This window comes from Tachypleus tridentatus, chromosome 8 (assembly GCF_004210375.1).
Source record: "Tachypleus tridentatus isolate NWPU-2018 chromosome 8, ASM421037v1, whole genome shotgun sequence".
Taxonomy (NCBI): Eukaryota; Metazoa; Arthropoda; class Merostomata; order Xiphosura; family Limulidae; genus Tachypleus; species Tachypleus tridentatus.
Window position 1 is genome coordinate 70,101,163 of NC_134832.1, and position 26,090 is coordinate 70,127,252.

A 26,090-nucleotide genomic window follows, 5' to 3' on the forward strand; every position below is an offset into this window, starting at 1 on the left:
ACATCAGTATTAGGAACAGCTCAGAAAATGAACTTAACTGTTACTTTAATGTATTACATCAGTACAATGAATAGCTCAGAAAAAAAATCCTGTTACTTCAACATCTCACATCAATACTATGAACAGCTCACAAAAAGACCGTTAGTTTAACACTTTACAACAGTACTAAGAACAGATCATACAAACATTTTGTTACTTCATCACCTTTATCAATACAATGAAAACATTAGTTTCATATTCTAAAGTTAACGTATAAACAAAATTTATTTTCAAAACAATAGTTTATGACTATAAAACAATAATTATCAAAATCCACCAGGTACTAACTAGCCATGAAAAGCTCCATATCTTACCCTTCTTATATATATGGAAAACTATGTAAAGTTTTAAAACGTTTATGCTATCTTTCTCTTCAAAATCATTAATGGAGTAGTTATTGGTTCTAACCTTATTTCTGTTCTTGCTAAATTTTTTTCTGTGCTTCTATAAATAAACATTTAGTTATAGTCTTGTCCACAATGTTTTAAACCTCTGTATAACAGAAGATACATTAATGACAATTTTGTAAAGCTGAACAATTTCTCTGGTTTTTAAATGGTAAGAATCCTAATACACATGTAGGAAACTGGTGCTTTACTTCTAGCACCTATTTTGCTTAATGTAATTACTTACATCAATAAATAAATGAAAACATCCTGGTGCATTGTTCTACCCCTCTATACCTATACAAATACAAATATATGTGGCAAAAATGTTAATACATTCTCCGCAATTTTTACAATTATGAAAAAAAAAAGTTGGACACCACTGATCCAACTACTTCATAGTTATGCATTGTTTGTATGCTGCAAGAAGGTAATAAATTACTTTTACTGCTCTCTTCCACACACTTGTTTGTTAATGTAATTATTTTGGTATTTCTCTGCTGTTGTACAAACACTCCTACAGTTATTAATAAGTAAATGGCAATAAAATAGTCAATTTGTTAAGTATTTCATGTCTCCCAGTCTGGGATAAGTAATATATAATAAACACATCATTTTATAAAGTGAGATTCTGATGGTTTCGGGTAAGAAACTCATAATTAACAAATCAGTTTATAGATAATTTCAAGTTCTCTCAGTCTGGGATAAAGTAATGATAAAAACGTTCACTAATTATTTCACAGTCTTTTTGTAGTTTAGGATGAATAATTTAAAAGTATAAGCCACTATTATATTAACAGTGACCTACTTTAGGGATATTGTGTAGTTTTTCCTGAGAAGGTTGAAAGTGGGGAGTTCCCCGATCCCGATTTGAAAAGGACTCCTTAGCAATGTTGTGAACAGTAGCTATCCACTCATCTCTGTCCCTTTCATTTAGGGCCTGTAGAACTATAGCTCTGGTGAAAAAATAAAGAATTGTGCATAACTAAACTATAGTATTAAAAAGTAGGCAAATATTCCTTTACCTCCTAAGTTTATAAATATATCTAGTTAGGAATATATTCAAGCTGAATTCAACATATACATACAGAATGAAACAAAAATTATTTTCATCATATACTTTAAAAATAAAATACACAAACTATACTAATACACCACAAATCAATGTTTCCTTCTTTAAAGTTTCTTCAGCATACCCTTTAATAATGAGCATGTTTGTCTTAACAACCTCAGGATTAACATAATCTTAAACTGTTTAGAATTGTTAGAAAATACTGAATTTCTTGTTTGCTTCATCTTGGGATAGTAATTTCAAATTTCAGGTTTTTCTTTAAAAATTCACAAAAAATATTTTTCTAACATTATTTTGTTTCATAAATATTTGGCTCCTTCTATTAGTTGTCAGTCTAGCCATGGGAAGACACAAGATTTTTTTTTAAGTTCCTCTATAATTGGTTAATTTCTACCCAGAATACAAGTTTTTGCAGTTTTTTACACTGTTTTCATGGGTTCTTTTTTACCTTCACACAGTACTAAAGCTAGCTTAATAATCTGCATCTTCATGTTGATTAATTATCAGTATAAAATTTGTAAACATTACTGTTTTAATAACTTATAAGCATTTATATATGTGAATTAAATAGACATTAATGAATTATTCATTTGTTAAAATATTTATTTCAATGAAAAGGAGAAAGTCTTTAATAGCTCTTAACTTTCTCAAAGTTGGTCCATTCAATCTGACCAATGATACGACCTCTCTATAGTTGTTAAAAGTACTTATAGATTTGATACTATTAACTTTTAATATAGTTTGTATATTTTCACAGAATTTGGCAGTCTTTTAGTAAATTGTACAAGTCTTTCACATACAAAAGAAGTCACATTTTTAATGAAGTACTTTAAATAAACTAAAAAAAGATTTGCTTTTGAATATATCAAGTTTTTGTTTTCAACAGTCTGTGTGTAACACAATTTTCATGTTAATATTAAAAACTCATCTCAAATTTCATTTGCATAATCTCAAAAACCTACTAAATTGACTTCAAACATTTGTTTTCAGTAAATACCTACATTTTGTCTGTTATTTTCTCTACCTTAATTCTATACAATGTCGGTCAATGTGACTGATCTGATACAAAAAAATAGAAATCTAAATAACCTTTTTCTCTCTATACTGGTTTCAAATGCAACATGAAACTACATTTATTTATCCTTAGTAGTTTCAAACTTATAACAGTATACATCTATTTATAATTAAATTTTAATGCTTTATTTTTGGTTTTGAATTTTGCACAAAACTACACAAAGGATATTTGTGCTAGCTATCCCTAATTTAGCAGTGATAAACTAGAGGGAAGGCAGCCTGTCATCGTCACTTACCACCAACTCTTGGGCTATTCTTTTACCTACAAACAGTGGGATTGAACATAACATTGTAACTCTCCATGGCTGAAATTGTGTGTTTGGTGGAATCGGGACTTAACCCCACGAGCTTCAGATTGCAAGTCATCGCATTAATTACTTGACCATGTCAGGCCTTGTTTCATTTTCCTTTGATCCATGTCTAACTACCTATCTATTACCTTATAAAATAGTCGAGGGAAGACAACTAGTCAGCAGTAATTGTCTCCTACAAGTCTACTCTATCAAACTGTGAAGGAAGTAAAACCAGCCTTTTACCATATAGCAGAGAGAGGAACAACCTGTTGGCAACACAACTGCTCTTCATCAACTCCTGGGATTAACTGTCATAAAGTAACTGAAACTTAGTAACACAGTTCAAGCTTCTCAACTTCTGATCCACAGCCCAGAAAGATAATTATTAGGTGGCATAAGAGGAAGGCCAGAAATGTTTCAGACATTACATAGAAATATAAGATACCTTTAATATAGGCTGAAAATAGTTTTTTATACATTTTATAAAAGCAATACCTGAAAGAGTATGCTTGATGTGACACAAAATTTGTAATTACTATGTGTGTGTATGTGGGGGAAGGGATGTCTTAAAAACTGTCAAAAAAAATCTTACTTTTTTCCATTTGTAATATGAAAAACATTCCTTCTATCTTCATTCTCTAAAGCTTGAGCAGCTACTGTTCTGTCTAATTCCATCATTGAACATCCAGCAACCTATAGGGGAGATAGTAAACAGATAACTATTCCATTTACAGATTCAGTTCCTCTTCTGAATATTCAGTGCTTATATTAAAATATTAATAAATTAGTGCTCTCTATATAATCAGCTACAATAGTTTTACCACTGAATATTAAGTTAATTAATTCAATAACGTCTAAGAAAACATTTCCAAACAGAACATATAATAATTTTGGGGGCTTATTCAACAGGTTTGCTGAAGAAAACACACCACATTTAAACTGTTGATATATTAACTTGTTAAACATCTTGTTTTTCATTAAAGTTGCTTTATTTTCTACAGTGCGTAAAATTAATTATGAGAAACATTGTGCAATCATTGTATCTGCAATGGTAGTTCTATACGTGAAGTACAAGTATCACTATATTATCTCTATGAGAAGCGTCAATGAGGTAAATTTATTTATTTATTAAAAAGAACATCAGAAAATACACTGTTACAAAAGCTTTCCCAGAATAATCATAAAAGTACTGTCTAGATGAGTAAAAGTTAATTATAAAAAAAAGTTTGAAAAATATGAAGCACAAGCTTTATAACCATATTATTCTTCAAGGCCCCTTTTTGTTTTTCTAACCAAACAGCATAGCTAATCTTGTACATTCAGTTTTCTTCATGAAATTTTAACCTGACTGCTACAGGAATGTATATCAATGTTCTTCTTGGGCCATATTCTTTAGCAAGATAGTTTAATATAAGTAAAGGAAAACCAAAATGAAACCTTTCCATAAGACAGATAGTGCTAAGACCTGGGTGAATGACTAGTAAAAACTAATGGTCGATAGCTCTGGTTAGTTTCTTGCTATTTACTAATAAGACCATGGGTGGGATTTGGGACTAAAATGTTGAAAAACTGTACTTCCCCAGCCCCCAAAAGAGCAAAACTAAAAAAAATTAAAACTTACTTCACCCTTTGAAAGGCACATGAGATGTCCTCCTAATGTATACACGTAAACACGATCCCACCTGGTCACCATCCCTGCAAACTTTCTATAGGGGAAATATATAAAAAGTTCTTTTAGTCTTTATTTCACATACAAAGTAAAATATGAAATACAATTTAAACAGACTCGCTCATTTAAACACAATTTATGTGTATTAGCTACAAAAGTATGTATACCAACTCTAGTTAATTTCCCATAAAATTCTTAATACTTTAAGTATGAAAACTTTGAAACAACATAGATGTTGTATCACTCAAGTTATCACTTACGTTTTATGGTACAGATAGCCAGACTTCTGTGCCAAGGATGTGTTGGGCGGGATGTAAGGCATATCAGACAAAGGTTCAGCATAGTACAAGTGCTGGCTTTGCTGTTCTATAGAGTCAATCAGACTCACTGCTGTTAGTGTCTCATGATTTAGCTCACTCTGCACTCTGAAAATAAAATGGGTAATAAGATTTACATTCCTTGCTTTGGATCAAATATTTGTACAGTAATTGTATATTATAAACATGCATGTGTTCTTCATTTCTGAACTCATTCACATTTTTCATCAATAAAATGACTAGACATTCTGCAGGTAGGCTTGTTTTCCACATATTAATGAAACATTTTTTTTTGGATAGATCCAAAATGCAGACTCAAGGAAGTTTTTTGGGCTCTACAATTTCACTAAATAAATTTATTTGAAAAGTGATATTCCCAAATTTAAGGGTCAAAGAAGTTCTGAGTAATCTCAGGACTGGAATCATGGATTTACATTAAAGGGATCATTGAACATAAATATATATACCAAGAAAGATGATGAGAGCATATAAATTATCATTCAAAATAAGATGTGCACAATTTTGTTTAGTAGTTGTTTTCCATGAATATTTATGAGTAATTTCCTTAAAATTTCTATTTGTATTAACAACAGGTTCAACAGCCCTGTCTAGTCCTAAGAAACTTATTCTAATATTATTAGAATAAGGTAGGGGTTCTTTTTTCATTCCAGTCACTTCGATGCATGTTAAAACAGAAATAATATTTAATCTCTAGAGATATGGAGTAAGGTTATTTGAAAAAGAACCACTACCTTGAAACTGTTTAAAAATATATGGACTTTATTCAGTAATTTAAGGATAATGGTAGTAATTTCCATGATTGTCCTTGTGTTTACTAATATGTGGTATAAATTTTAAAAAGAACTTCATTTTTATTGAGTGAGATATATGATAAGAAATCTTCAGACTTTCTGATAAAAATTGCACACAAGCAATATTTGCTGAGAAAACTTCTTTCAAAGTTACTGATATAACAAAATTTATAAACAAGCAATATTTGCTCAGAAAACGTCTTGCAAAATTACTGATAAAACCAAATTTGCACACAAGCAACGTTTACTGAGAAAACTTCTTTCAGAGTTACTGATATAACAAAATTTGTACACAAGCAATATTTGATGAGAAAACGTCTTGCAAAATTACTGATAAAACAAAACTCACTCTTGTACACTTGCGCTTATACTTGATACGAAAGTTTCCATCTCTGAAGTGTTCATTGCATCATTGCCTACTGAAAAGTGAGATTTTATAGAGTTGATATAACCAAGAAGAGGCTCAATGAGGGCTATTTTTCTCTTGTACTGTAAGGAGTTCAAGCTTGCATAATAATGGAGAGCCATCTAGAGATGCAAAATAATGAAGTTGAAACATTACAAGTTGCAACTTATGTTCACATTGTTTACACAGCCTAAAATATCCTAACACCCTAAATTATGAATACAAACAAACAAACCAGCTGACATAATTTGAAAATATTGTACCTTAGTGAACATATAAACTAACTTATTTACCATAGCTACAAATCTAGTGTCTTGGAATGGATGTTTTTTCCCTCTCTCTCTGATTTAGCCTGACTATTTGACTTTCTCATTATAAGAATGTACATACATTCTTCAAAACTGAAGGAATATGTTGTTACTGTTTGTTAACCTTAAATAGTTAAATCTGATACAAAATATATATTACATATATTAACATCCCAAACTACTAAACTACCCCTGTTGCTGAGGAATTCACAGTGGCTGTGAAAAATACTTCTTAGTTTGATGGTTTAAAAAGTTTAATTGAAGTTTTACAAAGTTTGTCACATGATGAAATACCTTTACACTTATATGTTTTCATACACAACATTTTGAAGCCTGCAACAACTTTAAACTTCATGTCTATATACCATATATTTGTCTCATAACACTGCTATTTCAATTACCTAAAGACAGGAGAAAATCTATTACAACTAGTGATTTTTGTTGACCTTAATTTTCAATGAAACCATTTTTATAGGTCTTTACAAAGAGCTTTTCTTCAGCTCCATTGTAAGCAAAGTTGACAAATAATCATTAATACAAAACTACAGGGATATATATAGATAATCAAGTGCACTATGTTGTATGACAATGAATTAACAACATGTGTTGCTCAGTATCAGTTGATTCTAACTCCTTGATCTTGTTTGTTAGAGTAGTGATCCTGATTTTGAAACAATAAAAAAACTGGAAAATAAGAACTTAAAATCATATGGAAATGTACCAATCCATATATCATACCTGGTGAAACTTCTTGTTAGCGACGTATACCTCTTCATTAGTCTCCTGCCGATGTTTATCATTCTCTCGCTTTTTTGGTACTTTACAAAACTTAGCAAAACAATTTTCAAGTTCTAGAAAGAAGCATGATAATATATTAACCTGTGTGTAAAAATGCAGTAAACTAACCATTAAGAAAATAAATTGAACATTCATCTACAAAGAAAGGATTTTGTAAGATTTTCAATAAACAAAGTTTCAACATGTGTGATACTTATATTTCTGTCACATTGAAAGTAAGTACATGGAACTTCTTTGGTGGTTTTATTTATGCCAGTAAAAAAAAAGTATCACATTGATAATAAATTTTAAACAATGCAAGAATAGGTTTAAGAAATGTAACAACTTGTATTATTTTCTCAAACCATAGAAATGAAATTTACAACAATATATTATAAACTCTGGAACAATAATAAGCTTATCAATATTTACTACTGCAACCAATATTTTGAGGCAGAAAAGGATGCTATAATTTGATAATTACTTTACTATTATTTGTACACAAGCTTCTTAGCCATTTCATCACTTAATAACTAATAACAGACTTCCACTGTAAAAATTAGAAAGACAATCAATAAATGTCTTCAAATGTTCTGACTGTATTTAATAATGATGAACAATCAAAAATGATCACACATTAAAAAAACACACATCCAAGAGCATTTGAGGTTTCTCACTTTATTTATCAGTCAAAGATGTAGCACATTATTTCATTATAACAATCTCATTACTTTGCTTTTACTTACAATCTTTTATGACACACCACAAAAATAACAGATGATTAATCATTATTGTAGACGTGCACTTCACTTTAAGCCTCACTACAAAATACACAAGGATAGATCAAAATTATGAAATGCATATCAAACTCAACAAAAACACAAAGTCTAAAGGTTACTTATTACATTAAAAATAATTATAATAAACCCTACAGCTTTCAGTGAAAGATGTTTCAAAAAGAGATTATAAAAACTTTTAATGTTTTGTATTATTAATTAAGAAAGTAATTTGTAAACAATTCAAGAAAGCATTAATAATATAGTATTTTACAGAACTCACCATTACTAGCTATATGGAACATCTCTGCCATTGCTGAAACCTCTGTAAAAGAGCCATTATTTTGTATGAAAGCTATTAATGAATAATTACTTCAAACATTATTTATATTAAAACAAAATGTATTTTATTATAAATGACAAAACTAGAATTCATAGTTATGCATCACAAAAGAAACAAATGCAGATGTAGTATTATTAAACAGTCACATACACAAAAAATTACAAATGAAAAAAAGAGTAATCATTATTCTATCTATTAAATTTTTACCTAGCTATATTAATGTCATTTGTCTTCAACTGGTCTTTCAAGTAGGTACATACTGTCTTAATGAGACTCTTTAAGAATATTTTAATTTCTAACAATAACATTTGCAAAATATTTGAAATTTGAGTGCTTGTCACTGTTTATCCTTTGCAATTGGGCCCTGGCTCTTTTGCACATCATGTACTTTTACAATATTATCACATTTTCCAAAATATAATATGTACTTTTTTCCAGCATACATCTCCTAAAAAATTTGACTGTGCATTATACTCACATATGTTCAATTTTGTTAGTTATTTTAGTAGAAGCTACAACCAAAAATCATTAGAGTATCATTAAAGGTTTCAAATACTTGCATATCTGATGGAATGAATAATGACATGTAGTAAGAATCAGGAGAGGATGAAGCAAAGATTCAAGGAAACAAATCCAATCATAGTGACAATTCTAGCATCATTGAGGACTCAGACGAAGAAGAATGATTAATGTATTATGACATATGCACTTTTAAATATCATTTGTAAGATTGACATGTTAAAGAATTTTAATGAAAGATTTACAAAAATCTTTTGTAAAGTTTGATAGTTTTTTACTGAACTTAGAAACTACACATTTTGTAGAACTGATGTGTAAAAAAATAAATTTTATTTAATTTAACCTTTCAAGATAGGTTGGGCATTATATTGAGACAAATATGGTATGTTACACAACTTTATTATTAGGTTGTTTCAATAAACTCAGCATAAAAACATAACTTACATTTCTAATACTTACATTATTTAAGTTATAACATCTTAGTTTCAAAATGAAATGTTTAAGAAATTTTAAAACTTCATCTTTCTGTACCACGTGACGTGTGCTTCCCGATTTCTCAATTTCAGAATTTATAACTTTAACCATAGGCTTTAATAGTTTACAACCAATTAGAAACACAAACTATACATAATAAAAAGAAAGATTCTCAAATATGAACCTACTATCTTATGAAGTTCTTGATATATCAATAAATATGTTAAACCAACTAGAAAAGCCCTTATCTTCCCCATCTTTCAAGAGTGTTTGTTAGTCAGTCTTACACAACTGATAGACATGTTTATAACCATTAGAAAGAGCAGATTTTATTCTATATAAATCTTATGATATCTGTTTATTTGTGGTGGCAAAAGCCATTAATAAATGAGAATTTTGTGATTTATGTTGAGTAGATTTGCTGCTAAAGAGTTTAAGGGATTGTTTTTAAACTTATTTATAGGTGACTTTGAAAGATGTATGAATTGTAGTAGTTTTCAGACAATCTGCCTTACTCACTGATAGATTTTTCTTTTGTGTCTTCTAAAATGCATATTTGAAAGATACATAAATTCTTTTCTGGAGATCCAAATTTGTGAAAAAACAACAAGGGTTACCAAGAACATTACTCCACTAAATAACTGACTCAAGTGTGTGTGTAAATACTAAATCCTTGTTTTATAATGTATATTTTTTATTTATTGTTACATATTTAAGAAATATAGCTAAAATATAAAAATGAGAATCTTCTAAACTTAGGTAAAAACTACAATAAAATAAAATAATGTTTTAAATTTCACAAGCTCAGTAGGCAGGAAAATATGAGATGAGAGTGAATAATTTAATCATGTATTTATATTACCACTAACAGCCAGTGGATTACCACTGTGATTCATTGCTCTTCAGATGCATAAGGGTACAGAATATAGCAATAAAACCATAAAATTGAAAGAAAACAAATATAAAAAAAGTGTTCAATCTATTAAAATAACCAAACTCATAAAAATAGTTACATTATATTTAATGACATCCATTTATAATAACAAAACTGTTTACAACACATTTTTGCAGGTGAACTTGTGGTGAATACATTTAAATAAAACAAGGAAAATAAGGAACATAAACAAGGTCTTGAAAGTCTAAACTAATGCAAAATGTTAATATATTAACAAAATATTGTTACGAGGGCTGTTCAAAAAATATGCAGACTGTTTGAATTGTGCGGCTCCAGTTGGTTCCAGGGGAATCCACTTGGTGTCGCTAGGTTCGCACAGATCAGCATGGTTACGACGCCATTTCCCGATTGCAGATATCTTCATTTGTGTATTAGCTACGCAGTTTTAAGTGAAGTGCGATTGTTTTGTTTGGCGGATTTCAGAATGAATGACCTGAAGGAGCAACGACTCACAGTGAAATTTTGTGTTAAACTTGGAAAATCTGCAACTGAAACTTTTGCTATGCTTAACACGGCTTACGGTGATGTTGCTATGAAGCGCACGGCATGTTTCAAGTGACATGAACGTTTTAAGGATGGTCGACAGTCCATTGAAGATGATGAGCGTCCTGGACGTCCTTCCACGTCAACTGATGACCCACACGTCGACAAAATCAACACCCTGGTGCGAGCAACTCGACGTCTGACTGCCAGGGAGCTTGCTGAAGAGTGTGGGATATCAGTTGGATCTTGTTACGAGATTTTGACCGAAAAATTGAAGATGCACCGTGTTGCTGCGAAATTTGTGCCTCAGAACTCGTGAGTTTTTGGCCAAATACTCGATCACTGTTCTTCCCCACCCCCCCCTACTCACCTGACCTTGCTCCTTGAGATATTTTCTTGTTCCCCAAACTCAAAAGACCCTTGAAAGTAAGAAGATTTGAGACGATTCCCGAGATTAAGGCAAATGCGATGAAGGAGCTGGAGGACATTACAAAAGAAGCGTACCAGGACTGTTTCAACAAGTGGAAACACCATTGGGATAAGTGTGTGCGTTGGGGAGGAGAGTACTTTGAAGGGGTCCGAAACCTGTAACTTCTAAATAAAGTACATTTTGTTTTATGATGTCAGTCCGCGTATTTTTTGAACAGCCCTCGTATAATATTTAACAGATAAGAATACAGCCATTATATTCTCTTTTTTATCTTCATTTTTTATAGTTTTCATCATATAATTTTCTTATAACTTTTTTGCTATCTCTAAGATAACAGATTTTTGTATTACATTTCATCTCTAAGTGTGACATTATAAATTTGAATGTTCTTGTAAGTTAAAAGTTACACATGATCAAGTCTCATTAGTGACAAAATGTTGTACAGAGATAAATTAATTATCCAACAAATAGCAGTCTCAAAACTTTGTATTACTTTCTTATAGTTTTTCATCATATTAATTTATTATAGTTTTATTAGGTCACTTTCTTATAGTTTTTAACTTATCACTTTTTTCTAGCTTTTTATCATATTTTCTTAAAGCTTTTCCATCATATCAATTTCTTATACTTTTTTTGTCATACCAGTGTTTCTGGAAACTATTTTTACTAAACCCATGTTTTAACTCCAAATTTAGTACAATATCAGGCTACAGCTTAAGCAAACCACACATTTACAAGTTCTGTTTGATACAAATGATATCTGATAGGTGGAAATAAAGTAGTGTTGAGTTTGGTATTGGTAGAGTTGTGGCTTGTTGTACAAGCCACCTAACCTAAGTTTTACACTTGAAACAAACTGTATTTTGAAAAAGTGATTTCTAATTATAATTTACAAAACTATTTTTTTCATCACAAGTAGAGATATTAATCAACATGCAAAAAACAAATCTTTGGGTGACAATATTTATTAGAGCTGTACTGTTTTTCTTAGCCAAAAACTTGAATTTCTACTAAAAATAAAAGAAATATAGTTGCATAAATGTTAGAAAGTTAGTTGAAAGAAACAGGATAAGAAAGTCACCCTAAAAATTTATTTTCTCTTTGAATGTTGAGGAAATAAAATTATTATAAGAAAAGCTGAGAACACATATTTTTTTGTGGCTGCACTTAAACAAGATAGTTCTTTCAGCTGTTTATTGTAATTGATTAGAGAACATGATTAAGACCTCAGGACATGAAAAACTGACTGACCCAAATTTAGGAGAAAACAAAACACATCAAAACTGAAATATGGATTGGAAGCACCAAACTATGCAATTGTAATCCAATAATACAATCTAAGAAAAGCTGGTTCTTCTGACTAAAATACACTCATAAGTGAAATATGTAAAATGACTTGCCAGGAACATACACTTTGCTTATGGTGTTTGTAGATGTTGCATATTTTTGGATTCATGCTTGAATAAAGCTAAGCATATTAACTGGAAGTGAAGAAAGAAGAGTAATGGGTAAGTGCCTTGAGAGGTCAAAACTGAATTAGGTTAGATGAAAGTAAGGTGTATGATACTGATTCTGGAGAAACTGGAAATATTGAAACCTATAAAACCATTACTGCATCTTTTTTCATACTTCATGGATTTCAAATCTGAAAAAAAAAGATTCTGAATAGCAGAGTCAAGAAGTTTATTTTTACCAATCGGCACTTTCTGGGACATTTCAAAATTTGGCATGATATTTTTCATGATGGGGCACCTTAAATGATAGTTCCTGGCCAAAGCTGATTTAGAACTTCAAAAATGTACTTAATACAAACCTTTATATGCAAAAACGGCTTGTTTGGGTTGAGAAAATATTTTACATAGAAGAGCGAACAACGTTTCAACCTTCTTCGGTCATCGTCAGGTTCACAAAGAAAGAGGTAACTGACCAGAAGTTGACCACATGTTTGAAAGGGGTTGTGTAACTGAGTGTCGGAATGTAGAGGGCGGTATTAGATGTTTGAATATATAATTTTATTTATTTTATTATATTAATATAGGTATAAAGGTGTTCCTTTATATTGGTTTATTTTGGGTTTAAGTTGTTGTATAAGTAAGGCTTCTTTAATTTTGCATTTGTTTATGTTTGTTTCTTTATTTAGTATTTGAGTGTTTTCTATGGTTATGTTGTGTTTATTTGACTTGCAATATTCGAAAACGTGTGAAGGTGACTTTTCATGTTCTTTGAATCTGGTTTCCATTTTTCTACTTGTTTCTCCAATATAGAAGTCGTGGCAGTTATCACATTGTATTTTGTAAATAATGTTGGTGTGGTGTTTGTCAGTTTGTCAGACATCACTGATTAATACAAACCTGTGAGATCAGCTTCAATGAATCTGTTCAATGGAAACATCATTCCATCTGTCAGCTGGGTTGCACACATTTGCTGCCAAGAACTGATCTGCAGTAGGTCAGAAATTATAATTTACATGGTATATCTATAAAACATTTGAAGTATTAATAATAGTGTACTGTCTTTCAGATTTTATCTCACCTAAACATATTTAATGCATATCAAATTGTACCTTTCTTATTGTTAAACTCTTTAATTTCTTAGTATTGCAGATAAGATATTAATATACTGCTTTCTAACCTAATAGAAATGACCAGAAAAGTAAAAGCTACAAATACTACATGATTCTGAAACTGATTAGAGTAAAAAGAAGTTATACTCCAAGAACAGCATGTGGCATAACAGGAGATGGTAATTAGTCAGAGGTAAAGTCTGGATAAAATATGTGATGCATATTAACCCATTAAAAACCACACCATGTTCTGAAAGTCAAATCCCTTCAAATTTGGTGCAAATTCATGTTTTGTGACTCTGAATAACTCCTTTCTTGGTTTTGAGAAATGACTACATATGTGGTCATTGGTGAAATTCATGTACAAACTAAAGATAAAATGAGTAAGTTTAATGTGCAGCTTTTACTGTTGTTATACTGAAAGAAATTAATACATCTTGAAACCAACTTATAAAACAATAAGTACCACTGATCCATGTTTTCAACATTTTTCATTTTTGTCGTTCAGTTTATACAAGTCTCTACTTTACATGAAATATCTGGAAGCACACATTGATATGGCAAGATCTCTCCCATTTAATACATTGCATGCTATAATTGTTCTTACAGTATGCACATCATCTGACAGGTCCTTGAATTTGATAATAATTACTGTTATTTGATTGAATGTCAGTGGCAACTTGGAATTCATTGATGTGAACAAGAGTTCACAAGAAATCTTTCTGACAAACACTTGTACAGCTTGAAATCTGGAATAAGTACCAATACAATGTAAAACTCCAAGGTTTAAGTCATTTACCATCAGACGTCAGTACCATTTTTTCTCCTTTAAAGTGAGGCTGTTATTCTGATAAGGAGTGACCTAACAGATCAACTCTTCCCTTTTCAGCACTGTAGTACTAAACCACAGCTGACTGTGGTATAGTTACTTGCCTCACACTCAGTGCCTGGGTTGTACAATAGGTTCTACTCCCATAGCAGTCTACATAATGTAATGACCAAGTCAGAATTCCAACAAATTTCAACTCTTATTTGATCAGTGACAACATACGTAGTCTTTCATAAAAAGACTCCTTGACAGTTACTACACTTCTTTAAATCTCAATATTTTGATATGGTTTCTAAATAAATGCTGAGTGTAAAAATGATGAAAACAAGTCCAAGGTAGTATATTTTCAAAACAGTTTAAATTCTTCAAACTTCTTTGGTGACTCAAAATTTTAAACATTTCAGTGCTGGTAAAAAAAACCCTTTTAAAACAGATTTTTTGATATCTTTCAACAGAAAAACCTTTGGACTTCATTTGAAATAGCAATTTTCTAGCAACTAGATAATTGTCTTTAAAATGCATGACTATGTATGTAATAATTGTTCTAATCTAAATTAAGAATTAGAAATGGTTATTTAGTGTTCTGGTCCAACAAATGTATTGTTACAGAATTTTTCTACTATAAATCAACACTGATGGTCTTAAAAAGATATTTTATTTTTGTTTTACTTAAGAAGTTCCAAAATCAAACTTACAGAAATTAGAACTCTAAACTAGTATAAAGAACAAATGAAAAGAACATGATAAAACATCATTTTAGCTGCAACACGATAATAATGTTCAAAGACAAAGAAGTTGAATGCAGTATTGATGTATTTTATTTCTTGTATGTGTTATAGATCTATTCAACAAAACTATAGTAACACAATATGGTTATGTTCTGTTTGATTATTACCATAATTGTATGACATGGCATTTCTTCATAAGTTCAATAACCTAAAATCCCTAATACAGTTAACCTATTATTGATAATATGACCAATTACAAAAAATTAACATGAGACTGTATATAAAATCAATCAGAGAATTCATGATCCCCCTACCTTTAAACTACAATTTGAAAATGAATTAAAAATTTATTTAGAAACTTCAAAGTAATGGGAAAAGTATATTTAATATATTCTAAGATAAGTTTTATTTGTACAAAAAAGCAGTAGATGTACAAACCTACCTCATCAAGAGTAGAAACAAAGTGTTGTAAAATAGAACTCAATATGCTATCTGGATCTGTATCAAGGTAAAAGCCCTATAAAAAAAACATACAACGTAACAGTAACATTCAAACTATATACAAGTCCCAAAGACAAAAAATAAGTTCAGAAACTGTTGTTTATCTACATTTGCTCAGTTAGTCTGTAACAAATTATATGAATTAAACTTATATTCTAGTAGATCATTGGAGAAGCAAAAAAAAAACATTATAATCAAACTGAAAAGAAACACCTTGTTCAAATCCACATATTCATTCTGGATTGAATCAATACGCGTTTAAGAAAAATTAGCATTAAACTAAAAATGTGCTTTTTATTCAAACTTACAGATTTATTCTCTAGTAGAACATCATAAACTCCAAAAATAAGAAAAACATCAACATCAAACTAAACATACACTTTTTGTTCAAACTAAACTTATTTTGAAGTTTGTAACTGTACATTTGGAGAAAAAAAAAATTGTGTGTGTGCAAAACCAAACTGTATAGTTACTGTATATTCAAATCCACAATTTTTTTGGGTGAAAATTGTTTAAAACTCTGGTGAAGGTTCACTGGAAAAAAGAAAAGAAATCAAACTCTCAGCAAACCCAAATACAAGTTGTCTAAAATAACCTTGAACTGAAGAATATTATTCTGGCCAGTAGTGCTACACTAGAAAATAGTAATGATATGCCAGATGACACTTAATCATATGATAGGATGTAATTAGTACCTATACAAGAGTAAGTATTTTTCAAATTAAAATGTGTCATGAAATAAAATACTACAAAAACCAACAGAAATAAACTTTTATACAAACAGACAGGTATATAAGTAGTAGATAAACAGATACAAGATACAAACAGTTAAACCAAATGTGTATATTTAACCATACCTGCATCTTGTAACTTCTCACATGGTCTGCAAGACTACTTGTAGCACTGGCCAATGCTTTCTGTGAGGAAAGTACTTGTGATATTTTATTAAAGCTAATTATTTTCAACATTTCCTGACAGAAAAAGGACAAAGTTAAAATTTCTTTAATAACATGTTTACTGATCTGAGTACGTAATTTTCTTTGAAATGAAACTTGCATATAAGGATCACATATAGAATTTTGAAATGAAAGCAAATATTGGCAATGTTCTTCACCCCTTAAAACAAGTATTGTTTGTTTGTAACAAATTAACTAATCAAATACATTTGAGAATATTTTGTTTCTTGGGATAAATGTGTTTTTCTTTCCTTTTATTTCAGTTTCTTCTAGCTATGTTTGATACAAGTGTATCTAGTACAAGTTCTGCATAAGGTATTACTGCAATTTGTTAGTCTTTGATATTGCATGGTCAGTGAGATTTTCCCAGATAATGTGAGTTGGTTTTTACTTTAGTCAGTATTGGAAGGTACAAGGTTGTTAAAGCAACACACGAAGCAGATACGTTTAACTCTTTCCCAGTCATATTTACAAACAAGTCTCCCACTGTCAGGTTTACCTCTAGGTACACAATAAAAAACAGAAAGATAATACATTATTAAAAGTATTAAACAAAATTAACAATGTCTGGCACATTGAAAGATAAAATATATATCAGTTGCTCCAGTTTCTGTGCCCAAAACAGTAAAAGAAAAAATTTCAATATTCCATTACTCAGTTAAAGCCACTAAACTTTGGGAAATTTAAAGGAAATCGTTTTCAATCGTTTACTGCAAAGTTTGACAGTCTTGAAAAATAAAATTAAATAGAAATAGTTATGTATATTGTATAGAGCTTTAAGTTACTTAGTGTAAGCATATGTAATTTCCTGCTACAGTTTGAAGTAATTCTGAAAAGAAAAAAAAGAATAATTTTGCTTTATTTTGTATTTTTCTGTGGTAGTTACAAGGCTGGTGAAACCGATTAACTATACATAAAATTAGGACAGTGAATAAAGCAGATAAAGTACAAAGTTATTAAAAAAATATTGGAAATTTATTTTGGAAATTTTAAAGATTAAACAAAAGAAATTTGTTAATTTTTAGATTTAGAAAAGTATTTTAATTTTAATATCAAAATCACTTTACATTTGGAGCAATGACTACTTTGACTCTATATATTAATATGCTATTTTTAGTAAACAATTTTATTAGAAATTCTGATTTTTTTTCTGTACAAAAGACTTACAAAAAGTTACTATCTTTACTGAAAGCTTGCAAAATTTCATGAAGATATATAAATAGTATTGTATCAGATGATGTATCAATACAGTTGTATCACAACTTTACCATATGCTCCTTATGTTGTATTGCTGTCATCACACCCCTAATATTAACTAAAGCATGTGGCAAACTGTAAATGCTTTCTGTCTAGAACTACCATGAAATTACAGATAAAATATATGCAATTGCTACAGTCATACCATCTCAATTTCAAAATACAAACATTGAAGATGTCTATTTATAGTCTTGTGGATCTAGTTGTGAAAAATTAGTTACAAAGTGAGACTGTCAAGTGGGAACATACCTGGGCATTCAACACTTTTTCACAATGTCCATAGAGGCTTTCAATGTATTTTTTCAGCAACAGACTATCCTGTTCAAACAATGACACCATGGATCTAGTCTTAAAAAAAAAGAAAAAAGTATAGACATGATTAATAATAACAACAATACTACCAATTAATCCGATTCCATGTCGCTTGCAAATGAGTACACTATATGCAAGACAAATATATGATATCCTACAGCCTAACTACTTTGAAAATGTGGCCATTTAGTCTCTGATGGAAAAAGGTTCACCTACTGAAAACCCCCAGCTTAAGGATTTCATATTTTTGTCTTTAATTGACTTTTTGAAACTATACATATTTTCTTAGCATTATGGATACACTACATGTATCTATACAACAATGTATGAAAACATAACTATGAATATGAAAATTGACATACAAGGAAGTAATGAGGTCCAAGAGTTACGTGTTGATGTAAAATTAAAACATATTACCTAACTATAGGTTTAATAGATGTAACAATTTTTATATTTTTTGATGCAAGTGTCTTTAAACTATTAGTATTAAAATTGAGAAATTGGTTTAAAATGACTGAAAGCTTCCAAGAAGAGTAAACATATGCAGTATGAAAATGATTACATAACACAGGATTCTATATTGGGGATATATTTGAGTTACAGAAACCAGAAATCAGGTGTTAACTAGATCATAACACTTGTGCTTGAAATATATTTAATTTTTATTAAACCTGCAAATGTGAACATAATATCTTTATAATGTTCATTGTTTTCAAATATTTAGCAAGATGATAATATGCACGATACCTGAGGATCGTCATTCAGTGCATCTTCCAAGTGTAGTCTTTCTGGGCCAGGCATGTTGCTTGTAGTAAACTGTGCAGAAGTAAAGCAAATTATAATGTAATAAACAGTGTAAATGACTGTCTACCCACACTGTCAACATGTATACAGAATACAATATAATATACACACAGAGACACACACACATGCATTACATGTATTTACAAAACTAACATATCACTGGCTCCAGAAACAAGTATCTTACATTTTCAGTGCATATAACTATCTTTAAGATGATGAGGGTGGATTTTCATATCTTTAAGAAATGGTAATGATTTCAACAATAAATACTAATTTGAAATACTAATACAATGCATATGTACAGTGGTCATGTTGTTGTTTGGTTATAGAAGAAAGTACAGCTCAAACATGAATAATGATGTTGTGAGGAAGAAACAAACCATATTTCTTGCATTCTAGGGCTTTGCATTCATCAAGTAGGGATATCTGTTAATATCCATGAACATTTCACTATTAACTTTAAAAAGTAAAAGATCCTTTCACACCTTCCACATTTTTTTTATAGAAACAAATGTATTGAGACCTAACTCTATATAATTATTTTTTAATTACAGTAAGTTCCAGAGGAATCAGTAACCATTGCACTCAAGGCCTGTGCCCTGATTCTATATGACAATGCCTCAAATTTGTATCTTGAAAAATTAGAATAAGATATCATGATCAATATCATACTGAAACACTAAAAATCAATGCACTTATGGGCACAAACCCTAAATCTTTTAAGCAGTTAGCTACTCTTTTGGTAAGTTTTGCAATTTTGTGTCACTAACAGTTTATAGTTCTTAAATTATACAAATATAAAGTCAATCAAATAACATGTCTACAATGAGTCAGATCCATAAAGAAAATTTTACACAATGTAAAATTTTTAGCACAAGATAACAATGTGAGCCAAAGACAGCACATTGTAGCTGGAAAATTAGTGGAATTTTATGATTGATTAATCACTCAGACTTCAATTACATTTAACTAACTCATTATTCTCCTAAGATTTGGATAACTGGAATAAATGAAAATATTAGTAATTGGAAACAAAATTCAGTTTGTTGATTATTTTCATAAGTCATGACACTAACAGATTAAGTTGAACCTCCCTGAATTAATCAAATGCAGAGCATCTCAATGACTATGAGGTTTGTGATGGAAAGAAACCCACTTGAAGTAAAAAGGTATCTCAAGACAGCTGGTATGGGACTAAAACTTTAAGATAAAGTAGAGAACAACATTTTAACCTTCTTTGTTAACCTGAAGGTTACCTAAGAAGGTCAAAATGTTGTTCTCTACTTAACTTTAATAAAAGTTTTAATACCCATACCAGCCATCTTGAGACTGTGAGGTTAAACTTTTATAAACATATGAAACCCATAACACCTCAAGTACAAAAGACACTTTAAGCTAAATGTAATTAAAAGTAACAAACTGACTGACTTATCTGGTAAAAAAACACCAAATCTAGCAATGCTTTTAAAACACCAGTATAAGGGACAAGTATTAAAACACAACAGGGTGAAAGTAATAATACCTTAAGTGTCTATAAAGAAATTCACACAAATAAACCTTAACATATAAACAATGTTGTTAGATAAGACAGATCTATTTTCCAAATACCTTTCCTTTTGAAATGCATGCACTATCTACATCTGTTTCTCACTTACATGTGGTAGTGCCATCTGTACTTCCCTATTCCAAATTTTGTTTTTGCACACTTTAGAGAAGTTTAAAGTTTCCTACACATACATACATATTATTCTTTTAATTATATAAATAAAAGCAAAGATTTCATAAAAAATGAAATTACCAAACTGAATGTGCAATGTTAAAAGTTCAACAGGTTTTTCTTTACTGATACAAATTTAAAAAGTACATTTTAAATAACTGCTACATAAAGAGCTCCACTTGTAAATAGTATTATAGGTAGATCTATTTTGAAAAGCATATCTTTTTTCACTGATAAAGCCAGAAGAGGCTTAAGAAACTTGTATTTTCTTTTAATGTAATAAAACAAAGACACAAAAACCTGCTCTCTTGAATTAGTTCTTTAATAAATATTCATTAATTTTTTTTACATTTCTCTGTAATATTAATAGTAAATGTATATTCACAATATTCTGTGTACATGTTGTTTCCTTTCTCTATTATATGTGGTATACTTGTTAAGAATAGATCTTTTTTCAAGGATGTATTTCGAAAGCAAAAATGCGTGCATTATAGTGTAAAGGCTGTATTCACATAAAAACATGACACTTCTACATCTTTACTCATTTTTTAACCATAATGTAAAAATTACATAAATGTAACTTAATATCTATACACTAAGTGTATACTGTTGATACTCATACATTATGCATACTTTTTACCATTCCAAGATATTCTTAATATTCAAAACTGAAAAATGTACATTTCTTTCTTTTAACAGCTACAAGAGTGATTAACAGTGCAAAAAGAGAAAGATGATTCTCCAAAAGAAAAAGGCCCATAAGTCAGTAGTTAGGACTATTTCACTTATTACTTGAATAATGGAAAGGGCATGGACTTAGTATAGTTTGATTTTGAAAAGACTTTAGATAAGATGCTGCACAGAATTTGAGATTAATACATTCACAACATCATGCACCACTGGTGGTACAATTGTATGTTTTCTGTTGGATGTCATAAGCCACCCATAAGATATAATTGCACCTCATATCTCCAATGTCCTATATGAATGCATTTGGTCTGTATGAATGACTATAATAAAATTAAACCTTCCACTATGCAAAAAAAAAGTGAAATAAAACGAATTTACCCAATTAAACTATTTTTTAATTTTAAAATTACATCTAGAGACTGACTTTCAAGTTTTCATTGTGTATAACTGAAGCAAAAAACTAAGTGAGACTTCTTTCATAAATAAAATAACTGTTAAGAAAACTATGAAAGAGAAACCCTATAACCCGAGCACTTTTTGAAAGTGTTACAGTGACTAACTGGAGCAAAAAACTAATTACACACTTTTTTTAAACAGTATTTTATGAAAATTGGGGAGAAAGAAAAAAGACAAATATTCATTCTAATTTTCACTGAAATACTGTAAGCTTCTCATCAAATCCTTAATATACTGTCATCCACAGTAGGGATTATTCTATCTGATGTCCTCCTTTTAGGACCATGAAATTGAGAAATATTATGATCATTTGAATATTATGATTTAAATCATGGTCTGTGCTACTAGAGACACAAGACTGCCAAAGCTTCAATGGGTAAAGAGAGGATGTTATGTACCACTCGTGGTACACTCAAAATAAAGCTGTCAATGCAGTCATTCTGTTATCAAATACAATATAAAGCCATAAAATTAGTAGTATCAAAGACAGTTTACAATTAATCTTTATGTTCCTATTGCAAAATCACAGAGATCACTTATGACATGAAGATGTTAACTACAAAAACCAGAACTTGAGATTAACTAAGAAAATCATATCACTGAGGTTGGTGGGAAAACTGAGGGTAAAAACAAAATAAAAGACACTTTTATTAATGGACACCAGCAATCCAACTGAACCTCCATTACCAATGCTGTTAGGAAAGCATGCTTATGCTTTTTATTATTTACATTATTAATATTAATATGGAATATTTAGTAGTTTATTACTGATACTAAGCTTTTGGGTAATTATAACCATATTGATGATGCTGATTTACTACAAAGTGATCAACAACAAGCTAGACTAGTATCAAAGGACTTTATTATTGTAAGTGTAAAGTAATGTATTTCAGTTATAATTCTGAATATACATTTGATACTGATCGGAACCAATTCAAAAGAATATCAGAAACTAAGAGGTAAATATCCTTTTATACAAATCACTAATTAGGCCTCACTTAGAATACTATGTGCAGTTTTAGTTTCCCTGTCTAAGAAAAGATACTGACTTCTCAGAAATAATTCAGGTCTACTAGGTTTATGGGGATAGATTAAAATCTCTTATCTTGATTGCTGTGTTTTGAATTTCGTGCAAAGCTACATGAGGGCTATCTGTGCCTCTTATCTTGAAAAAAAAAAGGATATAAGGTGGTCATAAAGTTTATAGGATTATCCATGGGACCAAAAGGACAAAGGTCTCTGAATTCTCTGTTCTGAATACTTAAAGATATAATATTACTATTTGAAAAGAACAGACCAGGTTCTTGTTATATTAGTTTTACTAAAAGGTCAGGGGTATGGAATTAACATCACTTGAGACAAGATTTGCAATTATACTTTGTCTCATGGGCAAGTACATATATTTCACATTACTGATTGTTTTGTAAGAAAAACTTATTGGTAAATTTCAAGAAGCCATGCAAGTCTACAGATTTTGAACTGCAAAGTCTAGTACACATACACACTAACATTTAAAAATGAATATCTCAACCTCAAACCAAAATCATGCACAAAAAATTGTTTCTAATGCACAAGTTCATAATAACAAACATACTTAAATTAATACAAAAATATTATTAAACTAATTTTCTCTACAGTAAAAGTCTAATAAAGTTGTACTATCAGTTCCAGCAGAGATATATAAAACCTTACTATAATAGACATGGAGTGTATGTCAATAACTATATATGTAATCAAAAAATTTTGTGCTATCTATTAAATGGCACCACAAACAAAAATTCCACAATTTGATATTCAAGATTCAGACAACTAGAATAATAACTGTGGTACGTGCAACAACCATTTCTTTATAGCAGAATATAATTTTAAATAAAAGTACTTTCCTCACAACAACAGCACATTTTCACTATGACTGTATGTGAGAGTTTGATTATACTTTTATTAGTTTTTCCTTTTCTCATGCAGTACTTTCTCCCAAAAAATTCATTTAATAAAATTTTTCATTTTTCTTCTAAATATTTTCAATGAGATATGAATGCTATGATTAGTAATTACTAGTACAAACAGCTGCCCATAGGACACCATTTCTGCTAGTAATAAAGGATGTTAAAAATCATAATACATATGAATGTTTATATCAGGAGTATACATGCAAAATATAGTACATACCATTCCTGAAGTAAAGGATTTGTTAATGGTAATTTATTGATTGTGTTTAACATTAAACAAAAGTAAAATTTTAGAAATATATTCAACTTTTTAGGTGTGTTTTGTACAACAGGGCAGAAGCAAAAAGATTTTTCTAACATTTTTTTGTTTGACAAGCTTTCTTTTCAAAATCCTCCTTGTGGATATTTAGCTTATGAAACGTGTAGTTTAATTAGTATTTCCTAAAAAATAAAGGTTAAGTTTAATTGTTCATTTTCTCATGTGTAGAGATAGCAGTGAAGACTGAATGGTTTATTGTTGTCTATTTTGCAATGTTTATAAATTGGTGGTTATGAATGTAGAATAGCTGAGTTAAACAAGCACCTGACTGTCTGGAAAAATAAGAAAAACAATCAAAACACTGAAATTTGGAAAATAAAGTCTAGCAGAGATGACTCAAGAAAAGAAGCAGTAGTGATTTAAAGATTCTGAAAGAAGCAAAGGAATTAAACTGGTGGACTTAAGAGAACAAAGGCTTTTAAGGATAAGTGTAAGAAAACCTTTAAAAATAATTAAGAAGCTCTATCAAAGAATTATTATTTTTACTTTAGAACATTTTCACTAATATTACAAACATGCTTTTCCATTATAAAAGGTTCTTGTTTGGTTTGATACATTTTTTTCATTGAGGTATCACATTGACTCTCTAAATTACTCAATTAACAAAAACTTTAAATTAAGTGAACATTTTAAAATTTCAAAATAACTCTAAGGAATAGTTTATATAAGCTCATAACTCAGATACATAACAATAAAATGCATTAATATTTTGTTTCACATTATAGGCACCTTCTTTAACAGTTGTCATGGCCCACAGTTTCTCACTAATATTTGGTGTGCTCAAGCTTTAAACTTAGTAGCTTCTTAATTTTTACAGTGATTGACTGTAAAGACATTAGGGCTAACCAGAGGGTTCCCCTCAGTGGGCTGAGAAGATAGCCCGATGTGGTTTTGCTATAAGAAAAAACACAAACACACGCTAACCAGAGATTAGATAATGTTTTTTTGGGTGGGCTTTTCTTGTGTACTTTTGCCTAATGACTGAAGACATTGCATTCTGGGAGAAGCGGCTTTTACTAAACATTTTGGTGAGAATTTTAGGTAAGGCAGACAAATTTTGAGTGGCATGTCACCTTTCGGTATCATATCTAATAAGAGCAATTCACAAAGTGCAATGTTTCAAATATTAAGGCAAATCTTATCATTATTACAAATTTGAAAAGAGAATATTTTCTTCAAAAATACTATTATGGGGAAGATAATCAACAAGCATGATTCTGAAGCTACAGTGAAGAAGAAAGTGCTCTAACTCAACACAGACTATTGTAACATTACAAACAACAAGAGGTTATTTGGTTCTGGAAGACTGTCCTGCACACCTACCCTCCAAGAAAAAGTAAAAACTTAAATCTATTGTTCAATCTTCAAGAAATCATCTATTCCCCTCTTAAAATTTTATTAAATGTTAATCTCAAGTACTGTTAATGGTAATTCATTCCATACAAAGGACTGCTGTCAAATAAAAGTCTAATTCATAAAGTTGTATTTGATTTTTTACATACTTTATAGGATGGAGAATAGGCAAGTACTTTTTTCTAACATTTTGTTCATTGGAATTAACCTGTATTTCTAGCTGTATTGATGATGTTGAGCCACTACAGAATGACTTGAATCATTAGTAAGTTAGACAAATAGTTGGCAAATGACTTAATTATTTGTAAGTGCAAAGTAATGCATTTTGGTTATAATTCACAATCAATTCAACAGTATTGAACAATAAGTTATTCTCTTTTTCAAGTTTTTTTTATTGATTAATGTAGTATATATCAAGTCACTGTCTTCCCAAAATTTAAACCTTTTGTGATATTTGCTTTGTAATTCTGTTGATTTTCCTTGTCTGCTGCATCAGAAGTAGAGAAAAAGAAAAACAATTAGT

The 26,090-nt window shown here is 30.0% G+C and overlaps 1 protein-coding gene across 2 annotated transcripts in view; it reads right to left on the reverse strand.

Moving 5' to 3' along the window:
• The window catches only part of LOC143222612 (DCC-interacting protein 13-alpha-like), a 40,344-nt gene that overhangs the window by 10,896 nt on the left and 3,358 nt on the right, over positions 1–26,090 (reverse strand). For both annotated transcript variants that reach the window (XM_076449309.1, XM_076449308.1), the window contains exons 2-13: positions 19,027–19,095; positions 18,217–18,315; positions 16,612–16,671; positions 15,696–15,770; positions 13,485–13,572; positions 8,213–8,254; positions 7,115–7,227; positions 6,012–6,190; positions 4,794–4,958; positions 4,486–4,570; positions 3,457–3,557; positions 1,234–1,381 (exon numbers count right to left, since the gene is read on the reverse strand). In XM_076449309.1, the coding sequence (XP_076305424.1) occupies positions 1,234–1,381; positions 3,457–3,557; positions 4,486–4,570; positions 4,794–4,958; positions 6,012–6,190; positions 7,115–7,227; positions 8,213–8,254; positions 13,485–13,572; positions 15,696–15,770; positions 16,612–16,671; positions 18,217–18,315; positions 19,027–19,080 (1,209 nt within the window). In that variant the 5' untranslated portion in view covers positions 19,081–19,095. The remainder of the gene's footprint in view (positions 1–1,233; positions 1,382–3,456; positions 3,558–4,485; positions 4,571–4,793; positions 4,959–6,011; positions 6,191–7,114; positions 7,228–8,212; positions 8,255–13,484; positions 13,573–15,695; positions 15,771–16,611; positions 16,672–18,216; positions 18,316–19,026; positions 19,096–26,090) is intronic.